This window comes from Saccostrea echinata, unplaced genomic scaffold (assembly GCF_033153115.1).
Source record: "Saccostrea echinata isolate AGI-Se365-2 ecotype Australia unplaced genomic scaffold, CSIRO_AGI_Sech_v1 ptg000025l, whole genome shotgun sequence".
Lineage (NCBI taxonomy): Eukaryota > Metazoa > Mollusca > Bivalvia > Ostreida > Ostreidae > Saccostrea > Saccostrea echinata.
Genome location: NW_026889774.1, coordinates 8,182,157 through 8,205,628, shown reverse-complemented (window position 1 = coordinate 8,205,628; position 23,472 = coordinate 8,182,157). Strand labels below are relative to the sequence as shown.

Genomic DNA, 23,472 nt, shown 5'->3' with positions numbered 1-23,472 from the left:
TGATACTGTCACAGACTGAGATGCAAATGTTGGCGACGGAGGAACAACTGGCTTGCTGGCACCTAAATTGGCTGCATATTGAACAATCCATTCCTCTAAGTCCTCTTTGCTGTCACATTTAGGTTTTACGCCAAGTTCATCAAAGACCTTGTTAAGTTTTTCCATTTCCTCTTTGTTCGCCATGACTGTGCACGCAAGTATTGGTTTGAAATAACCGAAGCGCAATTTAATCGTATACGATACACAACATGAATGTGCACATATACTAAGTATCCCTATATCTAAATAACTAATGGCACTATGACTAAGTAAGGCAGAGGGGATAAATAACCTTGGACACCTTCAACAACAAGTAATAAACCAAACCAACAAACACACTGACACTGAATACCATGGGAATGGGATAGTAACTCTAAGTGCACCTGCACTAAACCAACTGACAAACACACAAACAATGAATGATAAATGGGCTTATGTAGCGACGGACAGACAAACAAGTTGTATGCACCACAATAAATGTCAGCCAGTGGGGAACAAGGGACTTTATGCTATGTCTGTACTAGAACTCTATCTGTAACTACACTAAGGGGCTGTAATTAGTATCAAAATTGATTAGTACCCAAAGTTAATAGAAATGGAGAACTGTCAATTGTCTTCTTTTTTTTTTTAAATTAAATTAAATCAAATTGCGTCAACTAATTTGAAAGCAAAATTTAAATTATAAAATTAAAATTCAAAAAATGAAATGAAATTTGATTGGATTTAAATTTCAAAAGATGATTTCAGAAAAATTAAAAAAAAATGAATGTAAACAACAACAAAAATAATTTGATGAACTTTAAAAAAATTAAAGTAGAATTTAAAAAATTAACCTTACAAATCATCAGAACACTTATAAATGAAATGTGATTCCAGTAAACCAAACAAAATAAATTCAAAGTAGATAGATAACAACAGACAGACAAATATTCAGACTCCTTGTCTTAAACAGGAAGTAAAAATCAGCTGATCAGGCTGAATAAATGTAAACAACTACTAGCAAATTCTAACTAAACTTAATCTACATGTCCTACCAGTACTGGTTTTCTATGCAGTCTGCTTGAATACTGCTGATCACTGAAGATTTCACACAGTTAATGCAGTTAATGTACACAGATCTGGTCTTTGAGGTGTATTTGATCCTCCGGTCACATGGTGGGGTGGGGATCCTCCAGTCACAGAGTAGGTATCCTCCAATCACAGAGTGGGTATTCTCTGGTCAACGAGTGGGGGAATACCATCCACCATCACACGGACATCAGTCTTGCAGAGCTGGATCCCAACGTGGGTGCCAAATGTTACAGGTCCAATAAATATAAGATTGCTATATGGGTTCTATTCTTTTATTTAGTAAATCTTGATGAATTGAGCCCTAAAATTGAAAATATATTATAAATACATGTAAATCTACAAAACAAATAATTACAAACACAAACAATCATATACATGTATATCACATGAAATACAATGGTATAACATTATGCTCAACATTATACTTTCCTTCATGACACAGTATGTACAGTACTCTGAATAAAGGGCAATAACTCTTAATTTTAACTGAACAGATTTATAGGGCTTTACAGATAAAACATAAAAAATAAAGGTAAAAATGGATTTTGGTAATTAAGCTTGGTAAATCAAAAATATTTGTCAAACATACTTTGTAACCAATACTTTCATTATCAATTCAAAGTAATAAAAATATCTAAAATATATAATACATGTTCTTACCAAAGACAATGTGTCTGGAGGCTTACTGATTCAGATTTATATATTTACAACAACTTGTCATATGGTAACCCAGCACCTAGTCATCAAAATAATATAAAACAGTTCAAGGTGCTGCATACACACTTAAATGTAGTTTTTAACATTCAGATTATTTAAAACCAATAAGTTTTTTAATCAAGCAAAATAATTAACTTATTCAAATCTAAGCTTTAGATAAACTTTATATTAACTTTAAATGTCATAGTCAAAAGTATAGAGAATTAATTTAAACAACAAAATTAGTAAAATTAGTAAGAGAAATCTAACCTGCTGCTACATGTATCAGGATCAAGGTCTGGCTAGAAAGTGAAAAGCATGAACTGCATGGGATAAATGTACCACCTGACTGACCAAAATGACTTAACCAATAGCAAGACAGGGCAAGGCCTCAATTATAATAATAATACATCACATGACACTACCAAACTGGACAAAACACTACACAGAACACAAAACACAACACAAGCACATGGCCAGGTAAACATTGAAATTACATAAACAAACACATTTAATATTTTAATAAATTTTATTAATCTGACCTTACTACATAGATAAAATGGAAATATCGTATTCGTCTACATTAACTTCAATTTATCAAACTTCTCCATCTATGTTTAAATATATTCATGTGTCAAAATATTCAATCATGTACAACGATACATGTACATAAAACGTTTTGTTTTGATTCGAGGAAATGCGCATTGACACTGTTGACAGTGGGAGATCCTAGATCTAGATGGTCGGATAGGGCCAGTTTGCCGCATATAAGATATTCATGAATTCAGACCATTTCCGTAAACAAATCTATAACATTTTCGGTACTTACTTAGTATAGCCTATATTATAGTTTTCAGTTCCTGAGTTCATCAGAATTCATTGTAACTGTTCGGCAAACAGGAGGAAATAACTCAAGAAGGGGAGGGAAAAATCTCCCACATTTTTAGAGTTGTTCCTCTTTGATCAGTGAACTTTCGGAAACGGGTTGTACTTGTAAAACATTTTTTTTTCTTAAAAGGAGAAAAAAAAAACAGTATTTATATGGCTAATTCTTAATTTTAAGATAGGCCCGAGATCTGGTACATAGCTAACTGTAACAAAAGAAAGCAATGTATCATAAAAAAGATAAAGAATATTGTTCTGCTAATATTGATCAGGGATACATAACATTATATATAAAATTTAAGAAATTTTAAGACATAATCTTTCTTTTCTTCCCTTTTTATGGAGGGAGGGGTGGGTTTTAAATCAAAAGCGCAAATAATCAAGGATACGATTTGGTATTTCTAAAGAAACCACATCAAGTCCCTAATCCCATTTTCTTTTAATTAGGTCGGGATCCATTTGGTCGTCATTTTGACACTTTATTATAAACGTCAAATTTGTCGTCAAGTTAAACGTTTAATTGAAATTGCAAGAGTTATCTCCCCCAGTGTGTTGTACGTCTTTAATTATGAAATAACTTTGAAAACAGTCATTATAAGGGGATAAAACGCCCGTAATATAGAGTTCTCGACGTAAAAATCTCCACGAATTAGATAGGGGTCACGTGGTACTGAACAGGTCTGGGCGGCCTCCGTTTTTGGAGGATAGCTAGATTCAATATGGCGGCCAAATTTTTTTTACCATATATGGAAACCGCATTGCATTGTGGGATAGTTTATCCTCCGATTTCAGAAGATAACACAGGTAATTTTCACAGGCCTCGTGTCTACCTTTAATCAAAAAGTGCAAGCACCAGAGTACTTGTAAATAAAAGTTCAAACATTAAACTATAAATTGTATGTGGCGATTTGAGATTCTATGTCTAGATATTGTGTTTATTTTCAAAGTTGACAATTTTGCGGTCCATTATTACTGAATATTTCTTGTTATTTTGTGTTATTTTTTATGATTTTTCCCTATGTAGACAAATAAAAAAAAACTTTGATATTTCTTTCATATTTTCTTTTCATTCAAAATGGAGGACAAAGGGAAATTTTTAAGTGTATATAAAACGCAAAATATACTCTGCCTTATGATTTAAGCAAATAAAACTATAAATGGAATGAATAAATAATTATAAAATAAATAAATAATTTGAATAGCAGAAATAAATAAGATAATAATTTAACATGTTTACGAAAGAAATTAACATCTATTCATACAGCCATGTGCATACATAAACAAATAAAATATTACAAAGTGATGTGCCTAAGAATTATTAAATGAAAGAAATAATAAATGATTAAACTTAGTTTTTCAAAAAAAAAAATGATTATAAAAATTTCTAACCTGCTTATCACACTAGAAAATCAGCGTGGTTATAATTAGGCTGACCTCAGTCACAGGCAGGTAAGTGAAATATGTTTTCCAAGCTGTATACGGAATAACTGATTGACGACAATTATAGTTATATTGATTTAATTAATATCTAGAGTTATCTATCATCATATGAAATTACATGTATACATTTTATTTGTTTTGATTGCGAAATCAGCGTACGGTTCATAAATGCAAGAGTTGTGGTTAATATTTGTTTGGTTAAGAGTTAACTACCCTTAGTTTTGAAAATTCCGGTAGGTGGCAAGACCGCTATCCTCTGTTTTCAGAGGATAAAATTTATCCTCCAAAAACAGAGGCCACCTAGACCTGTTCACTTCTCGACCAAGTCCAAGAAAATGTGAAAAAAGTCTTCCTAAAATCTTTGTTGTGTGCATTTGTGCATCGTAAAGCCACAAATTATACGCAGCACAGTTAAGGAGTCAAATGGAAATACCGGCGAATTTTTTAGGTAGAAAATACATTCTTTACAAGGATGCGCATTTCTTTTTAGGACTTTACTATTATCGAACAAATGCAATGTGGTTGAAAACTAAATGTTGAGGACGATTAGATTTCTTATTAAAACTTGTCACGTGATGTGGCAGTCACGTGATTTTAGCAAATATACCTGAAGTATTGAGGTCATCTATAAATTCTAATATTGCAAGGGCATAACCAAGTTAAAAATCTAAGTTTAACATATAATTATTTTCAGCACTCTTTGTAGTTTGTGAAAAGTGCTGCGAACCTATATAGATTCTACTATCTAACTGCTAAAATTACATTTGTTAGACCGTATGTTGAATATTTTGCTGGTCAAGTACATCAAATATAGATATAATTAATTCATTTACAAGATTTCAACAGGTTCGCAGCACTTTTCAAATATCTTCATACTTCTTGAGTTTATGTGTAAAAGCTTGTCATAATTCATTGAGGGTATGCCCTTGCAATATATCGATTTATTACGACCCTTCAATTACCCTTCAATGAATCTGCATACAAATATACGACAGTATCGCTTGTCTAAGGAATGTACGGGAAGTATATGAATAAAATCATAAAACAGACATCGCATCCAAGTTAACGGCCTCTTATATATCTACAATTTATATCTTATTTAATTACAAAATACATTTTCATTGTATAAATATTACTTGATCCGCCTCTCACTGCATACAAACTTCGTCAAATTTTCCGATATGACGTCACATTGTCAAGTGCATTGCGATCAGTGAATAATTTATATATTGCTGTGTGGGATTTAACCAACGACAATAATGCATGTACTAGTTAGTATTGATGTAGTTTAAAGCTATTCTTAAATTTATAATAGCAATCATTTCATTTTGTGGTAATTTGAAGAACTTATATTTTTGTGTGATGTCATAGTAAGCATTTCCCGTATAAATTAGGCCCCGCCTCCTTACTGCAGCCTTAACTGTGATGCGTACCTTACTAGCTGCCAATTATCCAATTATCACTTAGGGTGAATTCACCATGCATCGGACACCCTCGCACTTCAACAAGTTCTAGCGATATCGCTACCGACCGAATATTATCAAAATGGAACTTAATATGTAGTATGTGGTTAAAATATAAATTTTTGACACAACCGCGCCCTATTTATTGAGAAAATATCATTTTAAACCGATTTTTTCGGAATAAGTAAGAATTCACCATGGATCGGACAATATTCACCATGCATCGGACATACGATATTTAAACCAGAAAAATATCATACCTTGATCTCCGTGCTTTAAAATGAGTGATATCGAAACATTTTTATCTTTTATTTAAAAATTAAACTTCTAATTAAATTTGAATGACTTTTTCGATCCACAAATGTGAAGAGATTTTAGTTGCATCATATCGCCTTAGAAAGGCTTTACAGTACTAGTAATATGGCAACTCGCGCCTTTGTCTCGTGGGTTATCATCATCTAGTTTAAAGAAATAAATTGAGTCCACTTCTAGTCGTCATATATCGATTATTTGTATTTTCACCGAATATTTAGAGTTTCTATTTTTTATTTCCGTAAAAAACAGCTGTCATTTGGGTTTTATATGAAAATGGAAGTGATTACCCATGCATCGGAAAGTGTCCGATGCATGGTTAATTTGTGTCCGATGTACGGTGAAATAAATATACTAGATAAAAACAACTGTAAAATATATTATTCAAACATTGAAGTAAAATTTTTGAAAAATTTCTGTAAAATAATCAATTATTGATAAATTTTACCTAGGTCCGACTCGTTCCGTTGACGTCTATTTAAAAGAACGACAACTCTAAAAATTGCAAAATCGTAAAATTCTGGTTACTCCCCTTTGATGATGCAAACTATGACGTAACTTCAAGGCCATTCTTATGGTATTTTTATCACAACATGAAAATAAAAATCGGCATCATTAAAAAGTTTAAATCTTCCCCTTTAAGACAGAAACAAGTAAAAACACGAGGAGGCTCGGGTTCAATGAAAGATTATTGCTTAAAGTTGTCCGAAGCAAGGTATGTGTCCGATGCATGGTTAACTCACCCTATTTATTTACTAACAGGTTTAATAGACACAACGAATGAGCAGTTTTGTATACACAATAAGTCCTTTGCTTGACCAGAATTGACACCAAGGATCAGAGCAATGGCGCATAGCATCGGCGATCAAAATAATTTATGCATTTTGAGAAATTCAAACTTTGAATCACTGAAACATCAACAATATCAATTTTCTAGCAAAGATTTTTAAATATATGACTTTGATAACATGTAAACTTTGTCATATAAAAAATTTTGAGACGTGATAGAAACCCTTTAAGTGCAGTCATCCTTCACACCAAGATATGTACATGATGTTGATGAGGCAGAACTGGAATGGAAAAAATTAAAAAAAAATATAACATAATCAAGATAACACATCATCAAATTTTATTATTATAAACATTTACGAAACAGTTTAAGCACATATGTAAAAGGAGTGAAGAGTCTATGCATTGATAAACAGCAAAAACAAAACACATAATTGTTTATTCAAACGAAATTATTTTCTTTTTATTTTAACAGGATTTCCAAAATCTGATAAACTAAATGAATCTAATAAGCTAAATAATAAAAATTTATAAGATATTCCCAAACGTGTTTCATTCTTTAATTCTGTATAAATCAGGCTATAGAAATGCACAATATCTAAAAGGTAAGAATGTAAAACATTTCATCATTACCTAATTACAAAGTCTGTTATGCCCTTGAAACTGGTTATTATGAATCAATACTAAAAAAAGTCCATTTCCAATGTTTTACTGAGCGGTAGAAAAAAAAAATTAAAAAAAAATCGATGTTTGACCACAGAGTGAGATATTGGAGCTGTCAACGAGATATTGGACCGCTTACGTCACACTGAAGGCGGAATCTGCTAAAAAAAAAAATTTTACATTCGTTCGTGTTCGACAGTGCGGAATTGACCGAGTTTAACCGCAATGCGGGTAAAGGAAATTCTGACCATGGAAGCCAGTACAAGATACATATGTCAAAAAAGTTATAACAAAACATTTATTGACTGACAGTGTGTTCCCGGGCAAAATGCGTGCTGTCGACTCCAAGTTCTTGCAATTGGATCCAACAAAACGCATGTTGCCCACGAATCCAGTCAATAAATGTACAATGCTGTGTCACGCAAATATCGCACATAGGTAACAGATACAAAGAGATATATCTTTTATTTTATTATGACCAATCACGGATATGCTGTTCATAAGAATAAGATTTTTAAAGATCTTTTCTTATGTTTTCCTATTTAAAACTTTGATTGCCCACTGTGGCCCCACCCTACCCCAGGGAGTTATGATTTGAACAAACTTAAATCTACAGTATCTGAGGATGCTTCCATATAAATATGACCAATCATGGCTTTGCTGATCTTGGGAAGAAGATTTTTAAACATTTTCCCAATGTATTCGTATGTAAAACATTGATCGCCTACTGTGACCCCATCCTACCCCCCGGGGGTCATGATCGAACAAACTTGAATCTACATTAACTTGCGATGCTTCCATCAATCTGATTAAAATCAGATCTTTGTTACGCTCCGAAATTCTGATAGTCGACTATCAGAATTTCGGAGCGTAACAAAGATCTGATTTTAATCAGATTGTGCTTTCATATACCCCTAAATATGACCAATCATGGATTTGCTTTTCTTGAGAAGAATATTTTTAAAGATTTTCACTATGTATCCCTATGTAAAATTTTGATCTCCCTCGTGGCACCACCCTACCTCCGGGGATCATGATTTGAACAAACTTGAATCTACACTACCTGGTGATGCTTCCATATAAATATGACCAATCAGGGCTTTGCTTTTCTTGAGAAGAAGATTTTTAAAGATTTTCCCTATGTATTCATATGTAAAATATTGATCGCCCACTGTGGCCCAACCCTAAACCCAGGGGTCATGATTTGAACAAACGTGAATCTACACTGCCTGAGGATGATTCCACGTAAGTTTCATATTTTCTAGCACAGTGGTTCTTGAGAAGAGGATTTTTTTAATGATGCCAATAATTTTTCACTAATTCATACTTATCTCTCCGTGGCCCTTCATTTGAACAAACTTGAATTCCCTTTACCGAAGGATACTTTGTGGCAAGTTTGGTTGAAATTGACCCAGTGGTTCGTGAGAAGAAGATGAAAATGTGAAAAGTTTACAAAGACGACGACAGACAACGGACAAATTTCGATCAGAAAAGCTCTCTTGAACCTTCGGCTCAGGTGCGCTAAAAAAATGTGGGGCGGGAGCAGCCTTACACTACGAGCCGCATTGTTGGATGATAAAATATTATCTTCTCTACACTGATAAAAACTTGAAAGCCCCCGCACGAAATTAAAAAAAGCATATCATGAACTATATACAATATGTGGTACGTGTATATATAAATATTCATTTCAGACCCGTAGCAACGCTTTCAAAATTAAAGGGGGGGGGGGAATTGCCAAAAAAATCTGACAAGCAAAAAAAAAAAAAAAAAAGCGCATTTACTGTCTAAATCCTGGAATTTGCCAATGCTCGACTTTACAACATCAAAAAGTGAGGGACCAACCAGCATCTAAAGGAAAATTTACTATAGCAAAAAAATATAAAGTCCATTGAACTCATTTTCGTATGTAAAAAAAATTGCGTTATAACGCGTAACTTTCGCGAATAAACGCGAAATTATATATATGTAGTCATGTTAATCAGGAACCAGTGATATGGGCGTATCACACGCCTTCGCGGTGTACTTTATTGTTAAATCTAATGCATTTTCCGATAGTTTTATTGCTCCTTTTCTAGGAGCCTTTAATAGCCTAAAGTGTCAAAGATCACCCCGCCCTCCTAAATGATCAAATTGGTTATAGAGATTTAAGTTTTTTTTTCAAGTGCTCATTTATTGTAACTCTCAACTAGTCAAATCAGATACATAAATCACATAATTATATTTCTGGTCAAATTATATATGTGTAATGCATTACAGAATTACACTTACTATTCTTCTTTTTTTATTTTAAATACTTTTTCTTAATAAATGTGTACAGGAAATCAGATGCTATTTAATACAGTAAGAAACGTTTATAACTAAGTTAAATTCATAATTATATTTTAATGCCATGGGAAATCGAAATCACTTTGCTGTAAGTGTCAATACATTATAAGCAGGTTCGCTATAAGCGTGTTTTACTGTATACTGAACTCCATAGAAAAGTAGATGTTGGACTGTTAATTATATAAATAAATCAACAGATAATATTTCGACATGGGTAGAAATAGAATATAAAAGAAAGTTAATTACTAAATGGACTAGTCTACAACAGGTAATTTAATTACTTATTACAATCCCCATGTATATGAAATAAGTAAATGGTTTATGGTTTGATATGTATTAATTGTAGTTACTTATTTAATTCTAAAGAAATGTCACATATAAATTCATAGAAGTCACCGTCTGCGTTCATGTTTCTTATTTGTCAATCACGGGTTCCTGCATGATTAACATGACACTAATGACACTATATATATATATATATATATATATATATATATATATATATATATATATATATATATATATATATATATATGGCAGCATCTAAGAGATCTCTAGTAATATTAGAACTTAACAGTTGAATTAATTTAAAGACACTAGGTTTGTTATAATAATACTTTTTCAAAAATTTCTCTCTTAGATCAATATACAATATATTATATAGCTAATAAATAGTCTATAATAAAAACTACTGAAAGTCTAGAGAATTTTAGCGTTCAATATCTTGGTATTTTATTGAACGCTGAGTTTGTATTACGTATATGAGTATACCCGAAACATTCCGAATACGAGCGTTCAATATCGAACGTCCCGTTGTAAACAAAAAATGTCGTCTGGTCAATTTTGCAATGGCAAATTTATGATAGACAGTGGCAGTTAGGTAAGATATGTTTATTTTCACACAAAGTTGAAATTATTAATTAAGTACAGTTCTGTGTAAAAATCATGCAAAGGGTGATATATGAGGGGTCTCAGAATTTGATGATTTTCCACTCTGACATAGTTTTCTGTTGCGCTATGAACCATGTATGCAAAAGGAAAAAAGTTTTGATTTGAGGTTACCATGGAAACATGGGTAAAGAAATTCCCTAGCAACCAGCGAATTTTCAGTTACGATGAACTAAAAAATCTCTTATCTTTCAGGCTCAAATTAAATGTAAATACTAAAAGAATTTCTTTTTTATTGCTGTTATTCTCAAGATAATGGTCTTAACAGTTTTCACAATCAAAAATATAGAAATAAGATTTAAAGATATATCTGTGATAGATGTGGGAATATGTTTTTCCTTTTTTTTTTTTGCTGACTCAGCTTTTTCCTTGATTTTGGAATTACTCAAGGTCTAATTAATCCAGTGATGGACCTCATACAGACATCCTGTGTATATAACATGAAAGCAGAGGATTTTGTCTTTTAGAATTTGAATTCAGAAGCATATAATTTTTAATCCTATCCATTGCCCAGCAACAAAAATGGATGTTTTGATGAATAAAAAGAGAAAAAATGTAAAATGCTAAAGTCATAAATAACATAGCTTGTTATTTTTGAATATTTACATTTGCAAATGTTTTCCTTTATATAACACTATTAAAAGCAACGCGTATCTATATCCGTATAAACACGGGTTCCTCGCGTCATAAACGTTCGACGTAATTTCTCAGTGACGTCATAAAGGGTCGACGCGCAATCAATAGATCAAACTCGTGCCGTTGAGTTTGAAAAAATAAAACATTTCACGCGTTAAAGGTTATAATCAGGCTAATAAATAATATGAATAAATCACAAATGTAAATATAAGTAATAAGGTATCATTTTAAAACATCTATCGGGATATAAATACGGGTTGGTACGAGATCAAATTTACCATAAAGCCCTTCGGGCTTTATGGAATTTGATCTCGTGACCAACCCGTATTTATATCCCGATAGATGTTTAAAAATGATACCTTATTTCTTAAATACTCTAAACAAATTCTACAAAAAAATTGAAATTTTTGAGACCATTCTGCAAACTAGGGAATAATTTACAATTTGTTATCTCTATGGTAACAGCAATTTCCCCTTAGCAACACATCATAGAATAATAATTTTAGCATGTTCACGTACATGTTGTTAAGGATTCTTCAAAGCATGCTGTAAAATTGTGATTAGGCAAATTTTACAATGCATTTAGCATCTTGTAAAATTCTATTTTTCACTTGATTTTCCCATGGAAACGATTCTGAGCACATAGCAACCAATGTAACCTATGTAGAGTTAAGAGTCACTCTCTGTAGGAAATACAACTGTTTTGATACTCAGAATCAAGATTACAGGACATTGACATGTAAAATCATTGCTGGTACAAAATATACATAAATATATACATTTTGCAATCAGGATTTTAAAATTCAAACTAAGAATGTTACCATGGTAATGGGTATGAACATTTTTATTTTGTTTATATCATTTCAGTTTTATTTCTTCATTTTCATTCAGAGCTCATTGATCTTTCTAAATTAAAAAAAAGAAAGAAATATACAAGCAGGGGTTTTCAAGCTTGTGCATTTGTACAGCCAACTCGTGCCAATATAAGTTCAATAACCCTATAACCCTATACATGTAATATATATATATATATATATATATATATATATATATATATATATATATATGTATATATATATATATGTATATAATTTTTTACTGTGTAATTCAATAAATCTGATTGGTTTGCTTGCTATCACGTGCAAAATTATATTTTACGATATTGACTTGAGTTACTAAAAATAACTTAGGGAAAAACCAAAGATGTGTTTATAATGGTGAAAAGTCTTTAAAACTTACAAATCCCTTCATAATGATTTGTTTGTCTCTTTCTTTTCCAAAGAAAATAATATCAGGGATGGGGTAATTGAAAAAAGTAATTGTAATTGAGTGTAATTAATTACAATTTTCAAAGTAATTGGAAGTAATTTGTAATTGATCATTATTTCAATTATTTGTAATTGAATATAATTTAAAATTACATTGAAAAAACCCCCCTGTAATTTCAATTACTTTTCAATTACATTTCAATTACTTTACATAATACATATAATGTGTATTTAGTAGGAAAATTTCACATTTTACAGTTATTCTAATTTATTCATAGGAAGCCCTTCTGTTTTTCAAAATCTTAAAACTTTTTTTATATCTTGATAAATGAATTTGATATATTGGCTTGTTTATAAAAATATTAGTTTGTTTTATAATCAAAATGCACAGAAAGAATTAATACTAGTCTAATGTTTATCAAAAATTTTGTTCTTCCTCTCATTGGTATAGGCATGAATTGTGTTGCTTGATTATCCAAAAAAAAAAAAAAAGAATAGAAAATAATTTAATGTGTCATAAAGACCTGCCTTGTTGCCCTTCAACTCCCAGCTGTAAATTGCTATCAAAACAGCCCTCCAAAATTTTATATAATTCTATACCATGCTTTGTTTAAATTCAAAGAAATGACCATTAGAGGTGATTTATTAAATACTATTAAGAATGCTCTACAATTTATATACTTCAGAAAAGAAATATATATTATATTGAATCACTATTTTAACATTTAAACAGATCTTTATGTACATGTATGCATTTGGTATCTTCAATAGTTATTACATAAATCAAGTATTATTTATTGCATGAAAATTGTCAACATTTGCAATTTAAGGTGTTTAGATTGCCTACCTGTGAAATAATTTGAAATTATTTTATGGTTGATTCATAAACTCTTGAAAACTCGCTTTTAATCAAATTTCATAAAGGCGGTCAATTGATAAATGTACATGTACTAAGTCTTGTGTTGATGAAACACACAAACTCTCTGGTCATCCAACCCCATTTTTCAGACCAGCAAGCTACAGACCTGCAGTTACACACAAACATGACAGACACCTGACATTGTTTATTTTAAATATTCCCCCTACCTTTAATTTACTGTATTTGTTCTTCAAGATTTTTGAAAGTGAAACAAAAGTAATTGAATTGTATTTAATTACATTCTTCAAAGTAATTGAGAGTAATTAATTACATTTGTAAAAATCAATGTAATTGTATTGCAAGTAATTGACAAAATTCTCAATGTATTTGAAAGTATTTAATTACATTTTAAAGTAATTGACCCCAACCCTGAATAATATAACAAATGTAGCCATTTGATTCGGTCAATCCATAGGTATATCGACTTTACAGGAAAGCATATCGACTTCGCACTTCGTGCGCAGTCGATATGCTTTTCTGTGAAGTCGATATATCTATGGATCGACCTCATAAAAAGGCTATATTTGTATTTTATATATTTTATATATATATATATATATATATATATATATATAGAGAGAGAGAGAGAGAGAGAGAGAGAGAGAGAGAGATTTCTCTATTATTCCAAACTCTTTGATTGGCTCAAACTTGATCACATGATCAAGTATATAACATATGCTGCAGCATATAGACTTATGTTACTATTTATAGATTCTGAAATGCATATTGATCTTGTTTCTATAAATGGAAATAATCTTCTATTAAACTGTAGTGATGACTTCACAATAGCTAATATGACTTGATATTTTGGGGGGAAAAATTACAATTCAATTCCTATTTATAATTGTGATGGTCTGTAATAACTGGCAAGATGTAACAATGCATTGATAAGGATCTACTTTATATTAAAACATATAAGATATGTTTTTCATGAATTGATATAATATAATTCAAAAACTGTAGCCTTTTAAATAACATGTAGTACATTCCTTAAATTACTTTATCAGTATAAAGAAAACATAATTACATTAAACAGCTTTATTTATCTTTATCACTAGTCAATATGTGTTTAAAAAAGACGAAAGAGAAAACTTGTGGATTGTTCCACTTTTTTTAAATTTTGCTTTGTCGATCTCTAAAAAAATGATATAACAAATGTAGCCTTTTCATTCGGTCAATCCAAAGATATATCGACTTCGTGCTCGGTCGGTCAGTATGCTTTTCTGTGAAGTCGATATATCTATGGATCGACCTCATAAAAAGGCTATATATATATATATATATATATATATAATTTTGCGTTAGTTACGCGTTAAAACGCGAAAGTTTCTAACGCGGATTCGCGTTATGTCGCGATTTTTTTTCCTACGAAAATGAGCTCAGTAGGCTTTCGTAACAAATAATCGATTGGTTGTTCAAAATTATAACTAAAACTTAACATTATTTCATAAGTATGTTAATTTTTCTTGAACCTTTGATGTTTTTTTTTTATAATTATGTTTTATCATTTTTTTAAAACTGAAAACATTAATGTTACGTATCTTTGAATTTATGTTCATTTGGTTTGTGCCATAAACGACCACAATGCATACCTTACGAGTTTACATTGAATTTTCACAAATACATTGTAATTGTATAACACTAATATAAGATATGACTTAGACTAAAATAATAAGTTCCTGAATGGCACCGAATAAATCCTTTTTATAGAAAACCGGACAATCCGGTGTGAAGAAAGCTTTCTGATCTCTATCTCAAATCATCATTATCTCTTTGGTATAATATATATATATATATATATATATATATATATATATATATATATATATATATATATATATATATATATATATATATATATATATATAGTCAGTAAATTTGTAAATTCCAGCTATGATGAATGGGACAACAAATTTTTTGGGATCAGCGACCTGGAGGCTGAAATCGTCGATCCACAACAACATTTTGTTTTGGAAACTGTGCATATGGCTCTCGAAGACGGCGGTTTTACGCAAGAAAAACTGGATAGTTCCGATACCGGTGTTTATATAGGTAATATTCTTATAGGTTATAAGGGATTTTAGTGCCACACTTCTCTTTCAAAAATTTTATTTTTATATCTTATTTTTATTTTAATATTCATTTTATATTTTTATTTTTTATTTTATATTATTTTTCATTTCTTGTTTTTTCACTTCTATTTTTAATGTTTTTATTTCTTGATTTAATTCAAATTTCGTGTTTTAATTTTCCATCTTTTATTTTAATTTCTTAATTTCATTATTACGGAAGCCGGTAGGTGAGAGGTACAAAAAAAATATAGATCTGGCGGCCGCCAGAAAATTATATGGCGGCGGCCAGATAATTTTCTGGCGGCCGCCAGTTGTTTATGTGGCGGCCACCAGATAGAATATTTTTCTACCTGGCACCTAACGCCTTCCGTACATTCTATTTGAACATTACAAGCTTTCTTATTTCAGGCCCATAGGTGGGGGGGGGGGGGGGGGGCTTCCCCCCCAAAAAGAATCTGACAAGAAAAATTTTTGTTAACTATCCAATTACAGGAATTTGCCAGTACCCGTCCTTAAAGCAACAAAAAGTTGTGTGTGTGTATGTGGGGGGGGGGGGGGGGGGCAACAAGCATCTGAAGGAAAAATTACTATAGCAAAAATACTATACTCCGAATAAAGTGGGAGCGGGCGGACCCCCTGGCCCTCCATCATTCTACGGGTCTGTATTTTGATTCTAACATCTACAACTCTGTTTCAGTATACCTTCTTTTATTTTCAGTTGGAAACGAAAGTTAAAATACAAAAGTTGGAATACAAAAATAAGACTAAGAAAGTTAAAATAAGAAAGTTAGAACAAGTTACCTGGATGAAATTTTATAAGCAAATTAAGACGAAAAGGGGAGCTTCGATCTCTTATGCACGTTGAATATGCACGGATGTCTTGCGAAACAACACCATTTTACAAGCCATAATATTACTATTTTTTATAAGTTCTTGTTACCAGTAATAATACCGGTCACTTTAGCCTAGTGGTTAGGCGATCCTTTCGTGATCCCTAGGGGGAAGGGCTGGAGATCAGAGTTCGATTTTCATTCCCGGTGCCACGTCAATTATAAGACGTTTTACATACATGTAGACCCTGTACTGACTGTTCCTTTGGAATTAATAGTGAAGGTTACATGTATTTCGGATGACATTTTTAAACAAGAGGCCCAGGGGCCACATCGCTCACCTGAGCACTTTGGGTGGAAAAAAGCAGAAATCAGTTTAGTATTGAAAAGTTTAAATATAGAAAAGGGGGATGATTTAAACACTTGAATCTACACTTCCTAAGGATACTTTTTGAATCATTATGACACATAATGGCTTTGCTGTTCTTTAAAGTTGAAAATTTTTATTGAGATATTCTTTATATTCCTTTGTATAACTATGATCTCCCTGTTATGGCCCTTCTATTCTCCGGGGGTGGGGGGGGGGGGGGCTGGGGGTCATGATTTGAACAAACTTAGATCTACATTACCTGAGGATGCTTTTATATTATTATGACCAATCATGGCTTTGTTGTTCTTGAAGAATTTTAAAGATTTTTCCTCTGTATTCCTATGTAAAACTTTCATCACCCATTGTGGCCCCACCCTACCCAAAGGGGTCATGATTTGAACAAACTTGAATCTTCACTACCTGGGGATGCTTCCATACAAAATATATCTTATCATGGCTTTATTGTTCTTGAGAAAAAGATTTTTAAAGATTTATTCATATGTATTCCTATGTAAAACTTTGATCACCCATTGTGGCCCCATCCTAGCCCCGGGGGTCATGATTTGACCAAAATTGAATCTACACTACCTGAGAATGCTTCAATTTATATGACCGGTCTCAATTTTGCTGTTCTCGAGAAGAAGATTTTTAAAGATTTTTCCCATGTATTCCTCTGTAAAGCTTAGATCGCCTATTGTGGCCCCTACCCTACCCTATCCCCTCCCTGTGGGTCATGATTTGAACAAACTTGAATCTACACTACCTGAGGATGCTTCCATATAAATATGACCAATCATGGCTTTGCTGTTCTTGAGAAGAAGATTTTTAGAAATTTTTCTTATTTATTCCTATGTAAAAATTTGATCCCCCATTGTGGCCCCACCCTACCCCCGGGGGTCATGATTTGAAAAAAACTGAATCTGCACTACCTCACAATGATTCCACATAAGTTTCATGTTTTCAAGCACATTGGTTCTTGAGAAAAAGATTTTTAAATGATGCCATTAATTGTTCACAAAATCGTAATTATCTCCCATTGAAAGATGGCGTGGTCCTTCATTTGAACAAAATTGAATACCCTTTACTTTAGGCTACTTTGTGACAAGTTTGGTTGAAATTGGTCCAGTGGTTCTTGAAAAAGAAGATAAAAATGTGAAAAGTTTTCAACGACAGACAACGGACAAATTTCGATCAGAAAAGCTCACTTGAGCCTCCGGCTCAGGTGAGCTAAAACAACAACAAGAGGCCCATGGGCCACAACGCTCACCTGAGTAACTGGATTTGCTGTTCTTCACCAGATTTCCCCCTTGTAATACCTATTGCTGCTCCGCGCTACCCCTGAGGGTCATGATTTGAACAATTTAGATTCTACACTACCCCAGGATGCTTCCGCATATGTTTCAGTTTTTCTGGCCCAGTGGTTCTTGAGGAGAAGATTATTAAAGATTTTTCCTGTATATTTCAATGTAAAAATTGGATTCCCTATCGTGGCCCCGCCCTACCCCCGGGGTCATGATTTGAACAATTTAGAATCTACACTACCCCAGGATGCTTCAACATAAGTTTAATTAAGCTTTTTTGACACGGTGGATTTTGAGGAGAATTTTTTGAAAAAGAATTTCCTTTATATTTCAGTGTAAAAATTGGATTCCCTACTGTTCCCCCACCCTACCTCAGGGGGTCATGATTTGAACAATTTAGATTCTACACAACCCCAGGTTACTTCCACATAGGTTTCAGCTTTTCTGTCCCAGTGGTTCTAGAGGAGAAGATTTTTAAATGCTTTTCCTATATATTACAATGTTAAAATTGGATTCCCTATCGTGGCCCCGCCCTACCCCCGGGGGTTATGATTTGAACAATTTAGAATATGCACTACCCTAGGATGCTTCCACATAAGTTTCAGTTTTTCTTGCCCAGTGGTTCTAGAGGAGATTATTAAAGATTTTTCCTATATATTTCAATGTAAAAATTGGATTCTCCATTGTAGCCCCGCCCTACCCCCGGGGGTCATGATTTGAACAATTTAGATTCTAAACTACCCCAGAATGCTTTCATATAAGTTTCAGCTTTTCTGGCCAGTGGTTCTTGAGAAGAAGATTTTTAAAGAATTTTCCTATATATTTCAATGTAAAAATTGGATTCCCTATTGTGGCCCCGCCCTACCCCCGGGGGTCATGATTTGAAGAATTTAGAATCTACACTACCCCAGGATGCTTCCACATAAGTTTTAGCCTTTCTGGCCCATTGGTTCTTGGGAAAAAAAATTTTGAAACTTAAAACTTGAAACTTTTATTTTCACAAAAGCCCCCACATGGGGTATGTTAGTACAGTAAGAGTTTAACAATTGAACAAATCAATATGTGAACAGTTAAAACATAATGAACCACAAAAAGTTCTTTGATATGGACAGTTCTGACGGTTGTATAAAAAAATCGTTTAATGTTTACATTTTGGGGATGTTCAGGCATGAAATAATTTAAGAACAGTTTTACAAAACTTAGCTAAACCTATTAGTTCATATATATCAGAAGTATTCATCAATTTTTAATGACCCCACCCTATTTTTGTCTTTTCTTAATTATCTTCCCTTGTAAAGGGGGTTGGCCCTTCACTTTAAAAATTTAAACTCCCCTTTACCCAAGGATGCTTTGTACCAATTTTGGTTAAAATTGGCTCAGTGTTTGGCGGGTATTTTTCATGATGTTTTATGACAATCAGTGCACATGCTAAATAGTAAAGACTTAATCTTAAATATCAAAAATATGCCGTATATTGGAACTATTCACTTTTTTGTAAAGTATGTCAAAGGTCAAGGGTCGCAAGATTGGTAACCGTGGCAATTCACAAAAGCCATAGTGCCAAGCAATATATGTGCAAAATATCAAGTCCATATCTCTTACAGTTCTTGAGATACAAGGTGTGACAGACGGACAGAAAGACGCCGGGTAAAGTGATCCCTTTGTGCCGCTCTGCTCTGCAGGCGACACAAAAAGAAACGCATAATAGGAATAATACGTTGAATTATATATAATAATTTTATCATACCATTTTTTTTAAATGAATATGATTTATAATATTTTTTTCTCCCGAAATTGGGCGACTGGCCGCTGTACTACAGTCTAAAATTGCAAGAGGTTTTAATGTTTGCACAAAGCACCGTATCTAACTTATAAAACAGATACCAACAGCGTGGTAAAACAATATGGCAGACCACGCGTGACATCAGCAGCCAAGGGTGTATTGGTTTGCGTAATCTTCATCAATGTTCCACAATAACGTCGTCTATACAGCATTAGCTATCCCTGAACTGCACAGACTTTAAAACAAGACCGTTTGCAATTGACTACAGAATGCTGGAATTGTCGCCATTCCTCTGACCACACAACACCGCAAATATCGATTAAAAAGGTTTCAGACAGAGTATGGCCACAGCAATACGGCTGAACAGTTTGGTTTAGCTACAAGCCCAACTTTTTTATTAGCTCACCTGAGCTGAAAGCTCAAGTGAGCTTTTCTGATCACATTTTGTCTGTAATCCGTCTGTCCGTCTGTCTGTCCGTCTGTCTGTAAACTTTTCACATTTTCGACTTCTTCTCCAGAACCACTGGTCCAATTTCAACCAAACTTGCCACAAAGCATCCTTGGGTAAAGGGGATTCAAGTTTGTTCAAATGAAGGGCCACACCCTCTTTCAAGGGGAGATAATTCAGAAATAGTGAAAATTTGGTGGCATACTTTAAAAATCTTCTTCTCAAGAACCACTGGCCCAAAAAAGTTGAAACTTATAGGAAACCTTTGTTATTTAGTGTAGATTCAAGTTTGTTTAAATCATGACCCCTGGGGGTAGGGTGGGGTCACAATGGGGGATCAAAGTTTTACATAGAAATATATAGGAAAAAATCTTTAAAAAATCTTCTTCTCAAGAACAGCAAAGCCATGATTTGTCATATTGATATTATTAGTTACATAGTTTTGTAGTGACAGGCTTCGCCTCGCCAGGTATGAAATTTACTACCCAGGTATCATCCCGTACCCTGTCACTACAAAACTATGTAACGAATTTACCCCACCGATAAAATATTTATGCATTGCTTGTGGTTTGTAAAATTGTTTTTCTCACTAGGCCTACATAATTATATGTTTCATCACTCATACAATGCCTATTATGACGTCACGTTATGTGACGTAATGTTGTTTTGCGAGTATTTCGTGCTGTACTGACAGTTTTGAAGACTCTCAGTAGAGGGAGGAAAAGGTTCCATCTTCGTTACTTACATTACTTAACTGTTAAATTGTTAACAGACAATCGGCAAATCGCGTGAACTCGACTAGTTCGAACGTTACAAAAGAACGATAACTCCATATCGACCATGTATCGATTTTCAAGCGACTAGGTATAAGTAATACACCCCCTTCACGTGACAGACTTCAACCAATCGTAAGCCAGGATTTCATCGAAAAATCAACAGAGGTGGGGTAAGTAAGCATCCTCAGGTAGTGTAGATTCAAGTTTGTTCAAATCATGTCCCCCGGGGGTAAAGTGGGGTCACAAGGGGGGAGGGGGGGTCAAAGTTTTACATAGGAATATATAGGAAAAACCTTGAAAAATCCTCTTCTCAAGAACAGCAAAGCCATGTTTAGTCATATTGATATGGAAGCATTCTCAGGTATTGTAGATTCAAATTTGTTCAAATCATGACCCCTGGGGTAGGGTGGGGTCAAAATGGGGGATCAAAGTTTGACATAGGAATGTAAAGGAAAAAAATCTTTGTCTCAAGAACAGCAAAGCCATGTTTAGTCATATTGATATGGAAGCATCTTCGGGTAGTGTAGATTAAAGTTTGTTCAAATGATTACCCCTGGGGGTAGGGAGGAGCCACAAAGGGGTATCAAATTTTTACAAAGGAATATATAGGAAAAAATCTTTAAAAATCTTCTGCTCAAGAATAACAAAGCCATTTGTTATATTGATATTGAAGCATCCTCAGGTATTTTAAAATTCACCCCCCCCCCCCATGTAAACTTTTGAATACTAAATTGATGTGTGCTTTTTAGCTCACCTGAGCCGAAGGCTCAAGTGAGCTTTTCTGATCAAAATTTGTCCGTTGTCTGTCGTCGTCGGCGTCGTCAGCGTCGTTGTTGTCGTAAACTTTTCACATTTTCATCTTCTTCTCCAGAACTACTGGGCCAATTTCAATCAAACTTGGCACAAAGTATCCTTGGGTAAAGGGGTTTCGAGTTTGTTCAAATGAAGGGCCACGCCCTCCTCCAAGGGGAGATAATTACGAAATAGCAAAAAATTAATGGCATTATTGAAAAATCTTCTTCTCAAGAACCAGTGGGCCAGGAAAGATGAAACTCATGTGGAACTATTGTCAGGTAGTGTAGATTCAAGTTTGTTCAAATCATGACCCCCGGGGATAGGGTGGGGCCACAATGGACGATCAAAGTTTTACATAGGAATATATAGGAAAAATCTTCAAAAATCTTCTTCTCAAGAACAGCAAAGCTATGATTGGTCATATTTATTTGGAAGCATCCTCAGGTGGTGTAGATTCAAGTTTGTACAAATCATGACCCCCGGGGGTAGGGTGGGGCCACATTGGACGATCAAAGTTTTACATAGGAATATATAGGAAAAATCTTCAAAAATCTTCTTCTCAAGAACAGCAAAGCTATGATTGGTCATATTTATTTGGAAGCATCCTCAGGTGGTGTAGATTCAAGTTTGTACAAATCATGACCCCCGGGGGTAGGGTGGGGCCACATTGGACGGTCAAAGTTTTACATAGGAATATATAGGAAAAATCTTTAAAAATCTCAAGAACAGCAAAGCCACGGTTTTTCATATTTATGTGGAAGCATCCTCAGATAGTGTAGATTCAAGTTTGTTCAAATCATGACCCCCCCCCCCCTCCCTTTTTAGGAATAGGTTGAGACCACTTATGCATTTAAGCTTTTCAATACTAAACTGATTTTTCCTAGCCACAGTGCCTAGGTGAGCGATGTGGCCCTTGGGCCTCTTGTTCCTAGCCATTGTGCTCAGGTGAGCGATATGGCCCATGGGCCTTTTGTTGCAAAGCCTGATGGAAAAGTCAAGAGTGCATACGCTTCGTGACGAAAGTTTTGCAGAAAACTGCTTTCGGGAGGTTTGTACATGTAGATTTGGTGGTGGTTGTGTAATGATGTGGACAACGGTATTGTACACAAAGAGGACTGATTTGGTTCATATTCAAAGCACTTTTACATCACAAAGGTACTCTGACAATGTCCTACCTGCACAATTCTTTCCAATTATGCAGCATCCTGGAGCCGTATTTCAATTTGGCAATGAAGAGCCACATACGGCTCGTTTGACAAGCACATTCTTGCAAAGTCACAGCATCCTGTTCTGCCTTGCCCTGTAAATCGCCAGATTTAAACCCCATTGAGTATCCATTGAAAAAATGGATAGGCATAGCAGCCAAAGACAACCGCATCCCCAAAATCTGCAACAGCTTACCCAAGCTCTACATTTACAGTGGAAAGGCATTCCTATACAGTTTTTAATACACTCATTTGCGTCCACTGGGATGACGTTGTAGACTATCATTGGTGTTGGGGGTATCACTATCAGAAAATGACCTTGAACTGTCTATGATTTTAAAATTCTTCATCAAAAATACTTCAATAATTATTCTGTAATAAAAATGTAACTTCATTCATTTATAAAATAGCGTTTAATTTGGATTATACTAAGTC

At 33.6% G+C, this 23,472-nt stretch overlaps 2 protein-coding genes across 2 annotated transcripts in view; both read left to right on the top strand.

Moving 5' to 3' along the window:
• The window catches only part of LOC133191938 (heat shock 70 kDa protein 12A-like), a 206,647-nt gene that overhangs the window by 141,649 nt on the left and 41,526 nt on the right, over window positions 1–23,472 (top strand). The window lies entirely within an intron of this gene.
• Window positions 1–23,472, top strand: part of LOC133192336 (uncharacterized) — a 61,850-nt gene that overhangs the window by 11,600 nt on the left and 26,778 nt on the right. The window contains exon 2 of the mRNA XM_061328356.1: window positions 15,349–15,509. Within this exon, the coding sequence (XP_061184340.1) occupies window positions 15,349–15,509 (161 nt within the window). The remainder of the gene's footprint in view (window positions 1–15,348; window positions 15,510–23,472) is intronic.